Here is a 14,162-nt window from a genome sequence, read left to right as displayed (position 1 = left end):
TGCTAGACCGGGTGGCTCACAGCCTGTAAGACCGGATGTGTCAGGAGTGGCCAACACAGGAGACCACGGAGAAAAAAAGGCGCAAGCTAATTAGACCAGAAACCCACTGGGGCAGTCAGGAGAGCTGATAGCAGCTATGGGTGGGGACTGGGGACAGAACGTCCCCAGAACATCCAACATGGGCCTCACCTGTCTGAGAACCAGGAAGGCCCTGGGCAGGAGGAGTTCACGGGCCATGGAATACAAAGCCACTCCTCTCTCCACTTCTGTATTCAGATCAGCAGATTCCCAGACACCTGAGCAGGACTGGGATGGCAGGTGGTGACCGTGACCGACCAGGGAGGACTGAGGACTTGTTTTATAATCCCAAGAAAACCATACCAATACCCTACCAATGCCCTCTCTTTTTCCTGTTGACACTTCTCAGCAGTTTTCCAGGCAGACTTGCTGTTTTATTTGTCTCTCAGGTTGGAACCTAGGGTCTCTCACACGCTGTGTTCACACGCTGTGTTCACACGCTGTGTGTGATTACTTCACCACTGAGCTAGCCCAAGACTTTTCTTTCTTCTTTCTTAAGTTCTATATTTTATTTATTTGTTGTGCCTGTATGGGAACTGGTTTTCTCCTTACACCACGTGGGATGGGGGAATGGAACTCAGGTCATCAGACTTGACAGCAAGTGCCACCCTCAGCCACCTCAGATCTACCCCAGCTCCTTCCAAACCAATGGAAGGCACAGCTTCACACTTGACTTCAGATTTTTAAAAGTATTTGGTGCGTTTCCACCCAGTTTAGGTGCCCGTGCAGATACCCAATCCGCTGTGTTTCTGGGAAAGAAACATATGCTAAATATGGCTGGGCCCTACCCAACCTGCCTGCGGGGCATTGCCGCTTCCCCCTTCTCCGCCTAAGTGGATCACGTGACCCAGGGAAGCCCCTGCCCACCGCTGTATTCCCTGCAGCCCACCCCCATAGGATGCTTCAAGATGAAAAACTTAGATCTTTTTTTTTTAACCGAGTTCCCTTTTGCTCAATACTCTGACAGAAGAAATGTCGCGTGTACTCATTCACTGCCTGCTTACTCAGCATGTGGTCTAGTTAGGTTTCATTGCAGCTGTGATAAAGCACTGATCAAAACCGACTTGCAGGAGACAGGATTTATTTCATTTTACAATGTCCAGGGGACAGTCCATCACTGAAGGAAGCCATGTTGCAGCTCAAGGCAGGATCCTGGTGGCAAGAACTGAAGCAGAGGCCAAGGGAACACTGACTGGCTGACTCACTCCCCGTGGCTCGCTCAGTTTGCTTTTTTATACAACCCAGGACCACCTGCCAAGAGGTGGCACCAGCCGCAGTGATCTGAGCCTTCACATCAGTCATCAGTCATCACTCAAGAAAACGCTGCCACGGGCTTGCCTACTGAGGTTTCTTCTTCCCAGAAGAGTCTAGTTTGTGTCAAGTTCACAACACACACACACACACACACACACACACACACACACACTCACAAGTAAATGCCAGTCCAGGTTCTAGGCACTAAGCAAGAAGCTGAATACCACATCAAGTTCTCCGACTGAATGGCCAGGCACCAGGTGCCTTTTTGGTAAGCACTCCGATGCAAGTCCTGACCTGACCTGACCTGACCTGACCTCTGACTGCCTCCTCTCTCAGCATTTGCCTTCATGTCTGGAGACGGACACCCAGCGGAGAAGAGAACGTTCCAAAGGCTTTGTATGTCCATTAGAGGTAGGATCTGCCAAAAGTGAGGCAGCGGAGCGGAAGGCTGGCGGGCGAGGCCCTCAGATCCTTCTCTCCGACTCAACGATAGTGGTTTACGTGAGTGAGGGACCCGGTGCACAGCAGTGCGTTAGCGTTCATAACTGACTTGACTTCGGGGATTAAATGAATGGTTCTTAAAATGTGTCTTAGTTAGGGTTTTACTGCTGTGAAGAGACACCGTGACCAAGGCTCCTCTTCTAAGGACAACATTTAATTGGGGCTGGCTTACAGGTTCAGAGTATAGTCCATTATCATCAAGGCGGGAGTGTCCAGGCAGGCATGGTGCAGGAGGAGCTGAGAGTTCTACCTCCTCATCTGAAGGCTGCTAGGAGAAGACTGGCTTCCAAGCAGCCAGGATGAGGGTCTTAAAGCCCACACCCACAGTGTCACACCTACTCCAACAAGGCCACACCTCCTAATAGTGCCACTCCCTGGGATGAGCACACACAAACCATCACAAAATAGAACTTTTTTTTTTTTTTAGATAGGGACTCATGTCATTAAGGCTAGACTTGAACTCACTATGTAGCTGAGGATGATCTTAGATTTCTGATCCCCCTGCCTCTACTTCTCAAGTGCTAAAATTACAGGCCTACGTGTTGCTGGGTATGGAGGCCAGGGCCTCACACCTGATAGACAAGTACTCAACCAAGTGGGCCATATCCCCATCCCAAAACTTCCTTTTTCCCCCAAAAGGGGCAAACTTAACTATAACAGAAGGGGATGTCTCTGTCTGAGAACCACAATAGTGTCTCCTGAACTTTGGGACAGGAGACACAGCCCTCCTATGGGACACATTAGATGGGTTAGAAAGACAGTAAGGCCTCGGACAGGTCCAGACACCTGTGCCACCATTCACCCTGGGTCAGAAGGAGTGTAGGGATAGAGACCTGAGGCTCCGGTACAGGCTTGCTTCTCCAACGACGCCTTTCTTCTCTTGCCTGATTTTCAGCAGGAAGCTGAGCCACCCCGAAGACAGCAGACCCAGTCAGAAATCCAAGGTCATCCACTCCTGTGCTGGTGGCTCTGTGGAGAGCAAGGAGTTTACTGCTTGTCACCAGCCCCTAGCATGGGACATTCTTGAGCTAGGCTGCTGCAGTGTAACTGCCGGGCCCCAGCAGCCACAGCCTGTCCTCCCCACCCCTCCTGAGAAGATTGAAATGTTCTGATTGAAGTACTGTCTGCTCACGGCCCTATAGCTCCTCCCAGCTGTGTGCTTTATTGTCATATTGACACTAATGTGCCTTGGATGTCACCTCCATCCTGATGCTCATTCTTTATGCAGGGTGGGAAGGCTCGGAAACCGATGGCATTGATCTCACAGGAAAGAGGCAGACATCGCTGGGGCCTCGGGGGACTGCTTCAGGCAGGAATCCAGGCCTAGCCTGGGACTGAGGCTGAGGAGAACGACCATGGTTCCCACAGACTGCCGAACACAGGCTGGGAGTGAGCTGGGTGAGAGAGGCCCTTGGGTGAACTGAGTTGACCAGGATACATTCTGCTTCCTCAGTTACGGAACTCAGAGCCCAGGCCTTGGCTTTCTCTGCCCTTGGGACATGACCAAAAACAGGGTCACTGTCCTCTAAGTCCCCAGCTCCGAGGCCTCCCCCATGAGGAGGTTGGGGGCTTGAACCAGTGAAGTATAGATGGGTAAAATACTTGGGCTAAGTCCCTCAGAGCACAGTCTGAGAGTGAGAGTAGAAAAGACCTGGGGCCAGTGCAGTTATTACACCTGTAATCTCAGCGCTGGGAAGGTGTACGCGGAAGAGTCAGGAGCTCCAGGCTGCCCTAGGTACATCACGTCCTGTCTCAAAAAAAGGAAAGGAAAGTGGGGTAAGGTGAGGAAGATTTGGCCCATTCCTAAAGGGCTTAGCCTTGAAAGCATGAGGACAGGAGTTTAAATTCCCAGAAGCCACGTGGAAATCAGGAGGGTGACCTGCACCTGTGTGGGGAAGGTGACCCGCACCCTGTGGTAGAAGGCAGATTCAGGAGAATCCCTGTAAGCTTGGAGATGAACCAGCCTAGCTGAATCAGTGTGACCAGGCCAAAGAGACCTGGGAGGAGGGAGTGGAAGGGAGGACGGAGGGGAGGGTAGGAAGGGAGAGCAGAGGGAAGGGGGGAGGATGGTGGGGAGGAGAGGAGATGGGAGGAGAGGGAGAACTAACTGATGAGACGGAGTCAGAGATAGGTAGGAGGAACAGGCCACATCAGGCATCCTCTGAGGGATGACAGGCAAGTGGCCGGTCACTCGGTGGCCAGCGTTAGGACCGGCAGCAACCACAGATGGATGGCGTCTGTGAATGCTCGAGTCCCCAAACATAAATCACAGGAAAAGCACAGGAAATGAGTGCCAGGCTTTTCTTCCTATTTAGTGATTTATCAAGGGAAGAGGCGCGTTAATAAACACATTTCCCTCGAGGGCCAGGAATAACGGAGATGAATACTACTGTCAGCTTGAGCCTGCTTCCTCTTGTTAGGGGCACCCGAGAGGGTGGGAGTCAGAGTGTTAGCAGCAAAATCTCGTCTTGAAAAATATATGACGATGGGCTGTGGTGATAGCTCACTCAAGAAAGTGCTTGCCTTGCAAGCCTGGGGCCCTGAGTTCCCTAGGATCCCTGGGGAAAACATGGTGTGCCGGGGTGCCCCACTGGGGAGGTGGAGATAGGTGAGTCCCCCGGACTCAGTGGCCACCCAGCCTAGCTTCCTCTGTGAGTTCTATCTGAGCAAGAGACCCTGTCTAAACAAGGAGGCGGACGGCTCCTGAGGAACGCCTCCTGGGAATGTCTTCTGGCCTCTACATGTGCATGCATGCACACAAGCATACACATAAATGCACATACCCAAAGAAAATATGTATGCCGAAAGCTTGGATAAGTCATGCTTTAGTGGATGCTATAGTCTTCATACCCCCTCATTTCATACCATGGAGTCTGTAGGAGCCGTCCCCTCATGTTATAACATGGAGTCTGTAGGAGGACCCCCTGTTTTAGCATCTTTCTTTCTTTGAGATAAGGATTATCAAGACACGAAACTGAGGTGCTCAGAGAGTGCCCAAGTGGAGGCCTGTCGGGGAAAGTGCTGTGGCCCAATGTCAGGGCTCAGTCATCTTTCCTAGACTTCAGGCCTTTCCTTTATCCTAAACCGCAGGCCAGCTCTGCCCATCTGTACCCTCGAAGAAGCCTCGAGAAGCAGACTTCTCACCCAGACATGTGGGCAGGGTCATAGGCGCCATCCTCGGAGCTCTGTATGACTTCACAGCAAGTGCACAGTTCGGCCTGCATTGGAGGGAGGCTGGGGAAGTCTACATGATATCCTGCCCAGCATCTGGACAGGACCAGGACTGCTTACAGGCAGTGTCTCCAGCCAGCACAAGTATATGAAGGCCTAGGGGGTCCAGAGGAGGCCAGCAAGGCTGGGAAGCATTGGCTCCTTGCAGGTTTCTAGAGGCAAAGACACACCCCAGCATTCATGTGCTATGGTTCAGGCTGCCCAGCACCTGACTTCATATCTACGGCAGCCCTGAAGGGTGCGGCTACTGTAAGATCATGAAGTGTGGGCCGCAACAGTGAGGAAGCTTTAGGCTAGATGTCAGACCACTCCTAGGACACTGTTGTCTAAAGGAGAGATCCTTTAGATTCCTCTTGGGGGGTGAGGGTGATGGGGGAAAGAGCAGTGTCTGTGTGCGCACGTGTGTGTGTGTGTGTGTGTGTGTGTGTGTGTGTGTGTGTGTGCATGAATTAGTCAGGGTTCTCTAGAGTCACAGAACTTATGGAATGTCTCTATATTGAGGCAGTTTATTGTGATGGCTTTTAGTCTGTAGTCCACCTAACCCAACAATGGCCAGCTGTGGACGGGAAGTCCAAGAATCTCATAGTTACTCAGTCCTATGAGGCTAGTGGCTTCAGCTGGTCTTCTGTAGAAGCAGGTTCCAGCAGATGTGCTGGCAATTAGTACAAGCAGGCGACAAGAGCGACTCTTCCTTTCCAATGCCCTTATGTCGGCCTCCAGCAGAAGTTGTGGCCCTGATTAAGGGTGTGTACCACCACGCCTGGATTTGGGACTTGCTTTGTCCCAGGCTGACCTTGAACTCAGAGATCTCCTTGACTCAGTATCCTTGGATTAAAGGCGTGCACCACCTTGCCTGGGCCTAAGCTTTTCATGGCCACTGTGCCTCAAGAGCTCCATGCCAGGATCTCCAGGTCAGAAACTTGTGTCTTCCAGCCTCAAGATCTGGATCACAGGTGTGCTGTCTGGTTCTGGACTGTAGCTCGTTCCAGAGATAGTCAAGCTGACAACCAAGAATAGTCATTTACAGTGCATTTGTGTGTGTGTGCCTACGTGCAGGGTTACATGAATGCACATTCATGAGGTGTATACCTTTAAGGCAACACGTTCCCACCATTCAGTAGCCCAGACCTGAGGGTCTCCAAGTGTGAGCACGTCTGTGTGTCACGTGGCCTCGCCCTGCTGCTCCTTGTCTGCCTCCCTGGTCTCTCATCGTATCCTTTTCAGTAAGGGTCTGGGGGGTCAGCCAGGAGCCTGACATCACACTAAGAGTGTGGTGCAGCTATCCAGGTCTCTGCTTAGCAAGTTTCCTGTGGGGGGTCAGGTGTGAACACGCCCCCTGCCAGGCTGGGGGAGCTGTTTCTGGTGTGATCCCAGCTGCAACAAAGCTCACTGACCCTGTCCAGTCTGCTCTTAGTGGGATTATCTGCATTTATGAAAATGGGCGTCACCGCCACACCAAGGCAGGGAGAAATCATGAATATTCATGTTGTGGGTGTGGCATCTGTGATACTAACATGCTTTTCATTGGTTGTCTCACAGCATCACGATTCTCCAGTCCACGCGTGACCCCGCGACTGAGCCGCAAGCGGGCTCTGTCCATCTCCCCGCTCTCAGATGCCAGCCTCGACCTGCAGCGCATGATCCGGACCTCTCCCAACTCGCTGGTAGCTTACATCAACAATTCCAGGAGCAGCTCAGCAGCCAGTGGTTCTTATGGGCATCTGTCGGCCGGTGCCCTTAGGTGAGTCACAAGACCAAGCAGGGGCTAAGACCTGGGAGCTGGGCCTGGGCCACATGGCAGGGTGACCCCTTATACTGGAGAATACAGAACCTGATACTAGTGTCTCAACATGTCAGTAACTTATTGATAGTTCAGAAGCAATAGTGAGGCTGGCATGTGGCTCTTGGGTAGGGTCTGGACTGGGATGCACGAAGTTCTGGGATCTTGGGTAGGGTCTTGACTGGGATGCACAAAGTTCTGGGATCCGTTCCTAGCACTGTATAAAATCAGGCATGGTGGCTAATTCCAGTGATCACAGCACCTAATGAGTTTGAGGACAGCCTGGGCTACGGGGCGGTGGTGGCACACGCCTGTAATCCCTGCACTATGGGAGGCAGAGGCAGGTGGATTTCTGAGTTCAAGGCCAGCCTGGTCTACAGAGTGAGTTCCAGGACAGCCAGGGCTACACAGAGAAATCCTGTCTCGAAAAACAAAAACAAAAACAAAAACAAAAAGAGCAACAACAAAGCAATCGTGACACAGGGCGTTCACACCAACACCAGAGTACATCCTTATGGAGTAAGTCTGCCACTAGGAGCTCTGTCGTGATGTGAGACGTAGCCAAAGTTGAAAGTGGCCTCCTTGGGAGCTGGGGAGATGATGTAGCGGGTAGAAGGACCTGAGTTTGAATCCTCAGAACCCACGTCAGTGGCCAGGCACTTAGCACAAGTATCCAGAGTCCAGCACTCTTGTGGGAAGATGGAGGTGGAGGCGGGAGAGCCCTGCAAGCTCAAGGTTGTACTCAAGGAGCTAGGTGTGGACAGCGAGGCTAAGTAAGGACGCCCATTGTCATGGCAAGATTAGCCACGGATGTCGGTTTGACGGTGAACCCACTCCTTCCCCTGTCCCTCCTGTTCTCCATTGCAGTCCGGCCTTCACTTTCCCCCACCCCATCAACCCCGTGGCCTACCAGCAGATCCTGAGCCAGCAGCGGGGCCTGGGCTCAGCCTTTGGACACACACCACCCCTGATCCAGCCTTCGCCCACCTTCCTGGCCCAGCAGCCCATGACCCTCACCTCTATCAGCACCATGCCTACCCAGCTCAGCAGCAACTCCCTAAATGATGCCAACCAGGTAGGTGGGGGCGGGGAACTGGGGTGGGTCCTCACTGCTCACCGCGCCCCCAAGGGCGGTTCATGCGGGGAGCTGGTAGAGATCTCTGCACTTCAGCCTGGCTGATTGGTTGCTTTTAGGACAGAGATCACATGACGGCAAGGGCCTTAAACTGGGCCAGAAGCCCTGGGCTGAGCCCATGGTAAGCTCCCAGTCACTCAGTTCTGTCTTCTGTCCGAAAAGCGAAAGGGATGGAGAAAGCCTCTAATGCAGGGGTCCTGCATGGAGAGACACTGCATACATCATGAGAAACAAGACATCTTCCCTTTCCCCTACCCCTCACCCCCAGCCCCAACCCCTCACTCCTGTCTCTGCTGGCCCTGCTTGGAGGACCAATCTAAGAGATTTAGTTTTTGATGTTTCAAAATACAGAAGGGAGGAAATGCTAGGGAGATAAGTCAGTGGCTGGAGAGCTGTTTTGCAAACTTGAGAACCTGAGTTCAATCCCCAGCACCCATATTCTAAAGGCAAGGCATTGCCAGGCAATGTGGACCCATGCCTTTAATCCCAGCACTCAAAAGGCAGAGGCAGGCCAGTTTCTGAGTACAAGGCAAGCCTGGTCTACATAGTAAATTCCAGAGCAGCCAGGGCTACACTGAAAGGCCCTGTCTCAAGAAATAAGGAAGTTAAAAAAAAAACAAAAAACAGGCGTGGTGATGCATTCTTGTAATCAAAGCTCTAAGGAGGTGGAGACAGGTGGATCTCTGGGCTTACAGGCCAGCCAGCTTAGCCTAATTGGCGAGTCCCAGGTCCCAGTGAGAGACCCTCAAAAAGACAAAGTGGGGGGTGACCAAGGAACACACTTGAGAGGAACCTCCTATCTCTACATATGTGCGTGCACATGCACACAAATATACCACGTACTCCACATGCATGGATATGTTTACACACACACATAGATGACAGTCTATGTGAGTGAACTGTAGAGCCATAGCCCATAGAATTTGGGGGGGGTCCTCTGCCTTGTGCCTACGTGACAGACTGTCCTCTGCCATCTCCCGCAGAACAAGCAGAACAGTGAGTCAGCTGTGAGCAGCACCGTGAACCCCATCACCATTCATAAGAGGAGCAAGGTCAAGACGGAGGCTGAGGGCTTGCGGCCTGCATCCCCGCTTGGTCTGACACAGGTAACCTGCTGCTCACTGCTGCTGCCCTTGGGCTGGGACCAGGCTGGATCTCCTGGTTTGGCTGTTGAGCTCCTAGTGGTTAACGAATGGGGGAGGAGGGAGCAGTGGATGGTTGAATGGATGTGTACATTCATACAAGGATGGATGGATGGGTGGATGGATGGATGGATGGATGGATGGATGGATGGATGGATGGGTGGATGGATGGATAAATGGATGGGTGGGTGGGTGGGTGGATGGATGGATGGATGGATGGATGGATGGGTGGGTGGGTGGGTGGATGGATGGATGGATGGATAGATGGATGGGTGGGTGGGTGGGTGGATGGATGGATGGATAGATGGATGGATGGATGGGTGGATGGATGGGTGGATGGATGGGTGGATGGATGGGTGGATGGATGGATAAATGGATGGGTGGGTGGGTGGGTGGATGGATGGATGGATGGATAGATGGATGGGTGGGTGGATGGGTAGATGGATGGATGGATAGAAGGATGGATGGATGGGTGGGTGGGTGGATGGGTGGGTGGGTGGATGGGTGGGTGGGTAAATGGATGGATGGATGGAAGGATGGGTGGGTGGGTGGATGGGTGGGTGGGTAAATGGATGGATGGATGGAATGATGGGTGGATGGGTGGGTGGGTGGGTAAATGGATGGATGGATGGAAGGATAGGTGGATGGGTGGGTGGATAGATGGATGGATGGATAGATGGATGGAAGGATGGGTGGATGGGTGGGTGGGGGGTGGATGGATGGATGGGTGGGTGGATGTAAAATGGAATGGGCAAGTGGATTGATGGCCATCTGCAGAACTTAGAAAGTCAGTGTGGGTGAGCTCACAGATATCCTGCACAGTTCCCCTTGCCTCAGCACTCAGCATATATATCATTTTTATCAAATATAAATGAATAAGTGAATGAACAGAGGTTCTACCCTTCCATCTTACTACATGTATGACTGAATTAATTAATGAATACTAGCATTTTCTTCCCTTTTACTTCCTTCAGACTTCAGTTATGCCCAGATCCTCACAGCCTCAGCCTTGAGTCTGAGCTCCTCATGTCCCCTGAGTGGCTCTGGTTCTCAAGGCTGTCCCCTTTCCTGGAGCCCACTGCACACACTATATCCTTTAGTACTGGTGCTTCCTGGGTAAAGGGACTTGAGAAAGTTAAATGCCAGCTTCTGGGTCACTTCAGGTGGAAGGAAGGATAGCTCCTGGTTGGGATGGGGCCAGCCTGACCGGGTCCAGCCTCTATGGAGGGCCCCTTGGAGACCCTACTACTCGCTCTGTTCCTAGGAGGACACGGAGCAGGGGTGGCATGTGAAAGGCTTAGCCGCTACTGACCTTGGCTTTAAGCCTCCCAGCCCTAAGCCCTCACAGTGGCATAGTCTCCATCTGTTAGTCCACAATTCACACTCAACAAGGATGCTCAAGCCTTCCTCTGGTCCCTGGCTCCCGGCATCTGCTGGCCTATCCTTTATCAAGACTGTAAACTATCAGGCATGCTCTAGGCACTTAATTTTCATGAAATATTAGGTCCTCTTATTGTCAGGCAAACAGAGGGGCTGATGACAAATTCTTCTCCCCTCACTGACACCCGCACTAGTCTGAACATGATGCATAGTTTCCACGAGGCTGGCCGTCACAGGGAGGGGTGTGTGCTGAAATTGATGGGAACAGCACATATCCAAGAAGATAAACATGCAGGAATGTGGAGGACCGGGAGGGGAACCAGGATGGGTGCTGGCTGAGAACCTTGGAGTCTCACCATCCATGGGTGGGGTCTTGTTACTGCCCTACACCCTAGGAAAGCCACCCAGAGGCCTTCTTGCCCTGTTTCCACACCACTTAGGAAGGAAGGGAGGAAGGAAGGAAGGACTTTCACAGGGGGCTGGGACGATGATTCAGGCAGTAAAGTGCTTGACATACAAGTGTGAGGACCTGAGTTTGAATCCCTAGCCAGCTGGACACAGTGACGTGTACCTAGAATCTCAGAATTGGGGAGGCAGAGACAGGTGGACCACTGGAGCTTGCTGGTCAACCAGTCTTGCTGTATCAGCAAGGTCTGGGTTCTGTAAAACCCTGTATCAATAAAAACGAAGTAGGCAGTGACTAAGGAATGATAGCTAAGGCTGTCCTCTGGCCTTTACTTCATGTACAACAGTGTACCTGAACAAACGCACACGCACGTGCATGCACACACACACATGCACACATGCATACACACACATGCATGCATGCACACATGCATACACACAAAAACTATTGCATAAGAACAGTTTTGTATAAGTGCATCCAGTGCGGGGCAGTGGTGGCGCAAAAACCCTGTCTCAAAAGAAAAAAGTGCCTAAGGCATTTCAAGCCTATTCTCCCCACATCCTAGTTCCCTATACCCTCTGATTGTCACCCCACCCCTAGCCCAGCCCCCTCTCCCCTTGATGGTCTTGCTACTCTCATGTCACCTACACAGATAGGATACTGTGCACCTATAAAATCAAGGTCTCACAAGTGAGGGACAGAATGCAGTATTTGTCTTTCTGAGATTGATTAATTAATTTCCTTACTGTGATTAGTTTGTCACATTCATCCAACATGATACTAGATGAAATGATAATCAGGAAGACAAGGGTGTCCGCGTTCCCCACGCTTGTTCAACGTAATGTTTACAGTTTCAGTCAGTGCATGAGATTGTGACAGGGGAATACCGGGGGTACGAGTAGGAAGGGGAGGGGTCAGGACATCCTTATGTGCAGATGACCTGACCCTCTACAAGGATGAGACCCTAAAGACTCCACTGTAAAACCCTCCAAGTTAAAAACACACTTGCAGCAAAATGGCAGGATACAGAATGAACACAGAAATCAGTAACCTTCTTGTGTACCAGTAACATGTAGAAAAAGAAACCATGAAAGCAAGCTGGGCATGGTGGTACGTTCCTGGGATCCCAGCCTGGAGGTGGAGGCAGGACTGGGAATTTAAGGCCAGCCTTGGCAGCATAGTAGGGCAAGGTCAGAGCTAGATGAATCCCTCTCTCGGATAAGTGAGGAATGGGGCACAGGAGGCCAGCCCACTCACAGGCACTGCAGAAGCCTTTCCTCAGAGTCGGACTCCAGGTCGCTCCTCGTGTGGTTCACTTGCCTCCCATTTGACAGAAAGGATAGAATGGTAATGGTGCTTTTTGCCGAAGCCCTCAAATTGCAAATTGGGAGGAATTTTGACTTGGCCTTGGGGCAGCCCACCGCTGGGCTGGCAGTATATGTAGTGAAAATAATCCCAGATGTTCTTCTGCTGCCCCGTGGGCACTAGGAGACCTCCTCTATATCCTCATGTCAACAGCCTCTGGCTGCTGGATACCCGGAAGTGAGGCATTCCAACTGACCTCAGTGCAGAGGTTGCTTATGTCAGCATAGTAGCAGCATTGTTCTCTGCAGAGCCAGGGTGCTTGTTCAGAGGGTCCCCGATGGTGAACCCAGGCTCCCTTTTGGAAGAGGTGTAGCAATATCAGAGAGAGCCTGTGTCTGTGGCCTGCCATGGGAAATGCTGGAGTTCAGAGACAAGCTTTTTGTTCGAGGGTGGCACTTCAGTCCTTAACCTGGTAAGAGCCTGTCCCCGTTAACCAGCACTGTCCTTATTTCCCCGAAGCTCTTCCTTGTGTCTGTTGTCCTGTTTTGCAGCACAGGGGATTAAACCCAGTGTCTTGTGTATGTTAGGCAAATGCTCATGATCTAAAGCCCCAACCTAGGAGAGTCATGATATATTCTTGCTGTTATTAAAAAGAAATTGAACATGGCCAGGTGGCATACGCCTTTAATCTCAGCACTCAATTTGGGAGGCAGAAGCAGAATCTCTGAGTTCAAGGCCAGCCTGGTCTATATAGTGAGGTATGTGATAGCCAGGGTTACACAGAGAAACCCTGTCTCAAAAAAAAACTTAAAAGATCTCCGCCATCTTGGCTCCCGGATGCCAACATGACAGGCAACGCCAGGTACACAGAGATATCCCAAGTCTAACATCACTTGGGTCCCAGCCTGTTAGGATCTGCCTGCACACAGGGCCTGGGAAGTTCTGCGGGCCGTCTGTGTGGCAGCCCTGTCAGGGAACGTTTGCCCTGCAGACTGATCAGCACTTGAAAAAGGTCGTTGCAGCATCCACCATCTTCGCTCCCTGACAGAGCAGACAGGGAGCACCAGGTTCACAGAGACAACCCGAGTATAACATTGCTTGGGACAAGACACACCAGGGCTCCAATGGCACCCAAGAGTAGGGCAGCACATTAGCAATCTGTGCCAGGGGAAACCCAGTCATCCAGTGGTATGGAAATAGCCTTTCAGGCTCATACAGAGGTTCAAGTACCAGCCAGTGGCAACAGGACCAACTAACGCCAGAGATAACCAGATGGCAAAGGGCAAGGCAATATGGTAGCATCTGAACCCAGTTCTCCAACAACAGCAAGTCCTGGATACCCCAACACACCAGAAAAACAAGATTTGGATTTAAAATCACTGGTCATGATGCTGTTGGAGGAACACAAGAAGGACATAAATAAATCTCTTAAAGAAATACAGGAGAAAATGGATCAAAAGGTAGAAGCCCTTACAAGGGAAACACAAAAATCATTTAAAGAAATTCAGGAGAATATGGATCAACAGATAGAAGCCAATAAAGAGGAAATGCAAAAATCACTTAAAGAAATACAGGAGAACTTGGGTCAACAGGCAGAAGCCATAGAAGAGGAAACACAAAAATCTTTTAAAGAATTACAAGAAAACACAAGTGAAGGAACTGAGCAAAACCATTCAGGATCTAAAAACAGAAGTAGAAACAACTAAAAAATCACAAAGGGAGACAACGTTAGAGATAGAAAACCTTGGGAAGAAATCAGGGGACATAGATGCAAATATCAACAACAGAATACAAGAGACAGAAGAAAGAATCTCAGATGCCAAAGATACCATAGAAACCTTGGACTCAACAGTCAAAGAAAATGCAAAATGCAAAAATCTTATATTCCAGAACATCCAGGAAATCCGGACACAATGAGAAGACCAAACCTAAGGATTATAGGTATAG

The 14,162-nt window shown here is 51.0% G+C and overlaps 1 protein-coding gene across 1 annotated transcript in view; it reads left to right on the top strand.

Annotated features, from left to right (window-relative positions):
• Gli2 (GLI family zinc finger 2) overlaps nucleotides 1–14,162 on the top strand; it is a 227,026-nt gene that overhangs the window by 192,846 nt on the left and 20,018 nt on the right. The window contains exons 6-8 of the mRNA XM_052200812.1: nucleotides 6,607–6,808; nucleotides 7,715–7,922; nucleotides 8,966–9,088. Of these exons, the coding sequence (XP_052056772.1) occupies nucleotides 6,607–6,808; nucleotides 7,715–7,922; nucleotides 8,966–9,088 (533 nt within the window). The remainder of the gene's footprint in view (nucleotides 1–6,606; nucleotides 6,809–7,714; nucleotides 7,923–8,965; nucleotides 9,089–14,162) is intronic.

Source organism: Apodemus sylvaticus, chromosome 12 (assembly GCF_947179515.1).
Source record: "Apodemus sylvaticus chromosome 12, mApoSyl1.1, whole genome shotgun sequence".
Classification (NCBI taxonomy): domain Eukaryota; kingdom Metazoa; phylum Chordata; class Mammalia; order Rodentia; family Muridae; genus Apodemus; species Apodemus sylvaticus.
The sequence above is the reverse complement of the archived record's forward strand: the minus strand, read 5'-3'. Positions and strand labels throughout refer to the sequence as shown.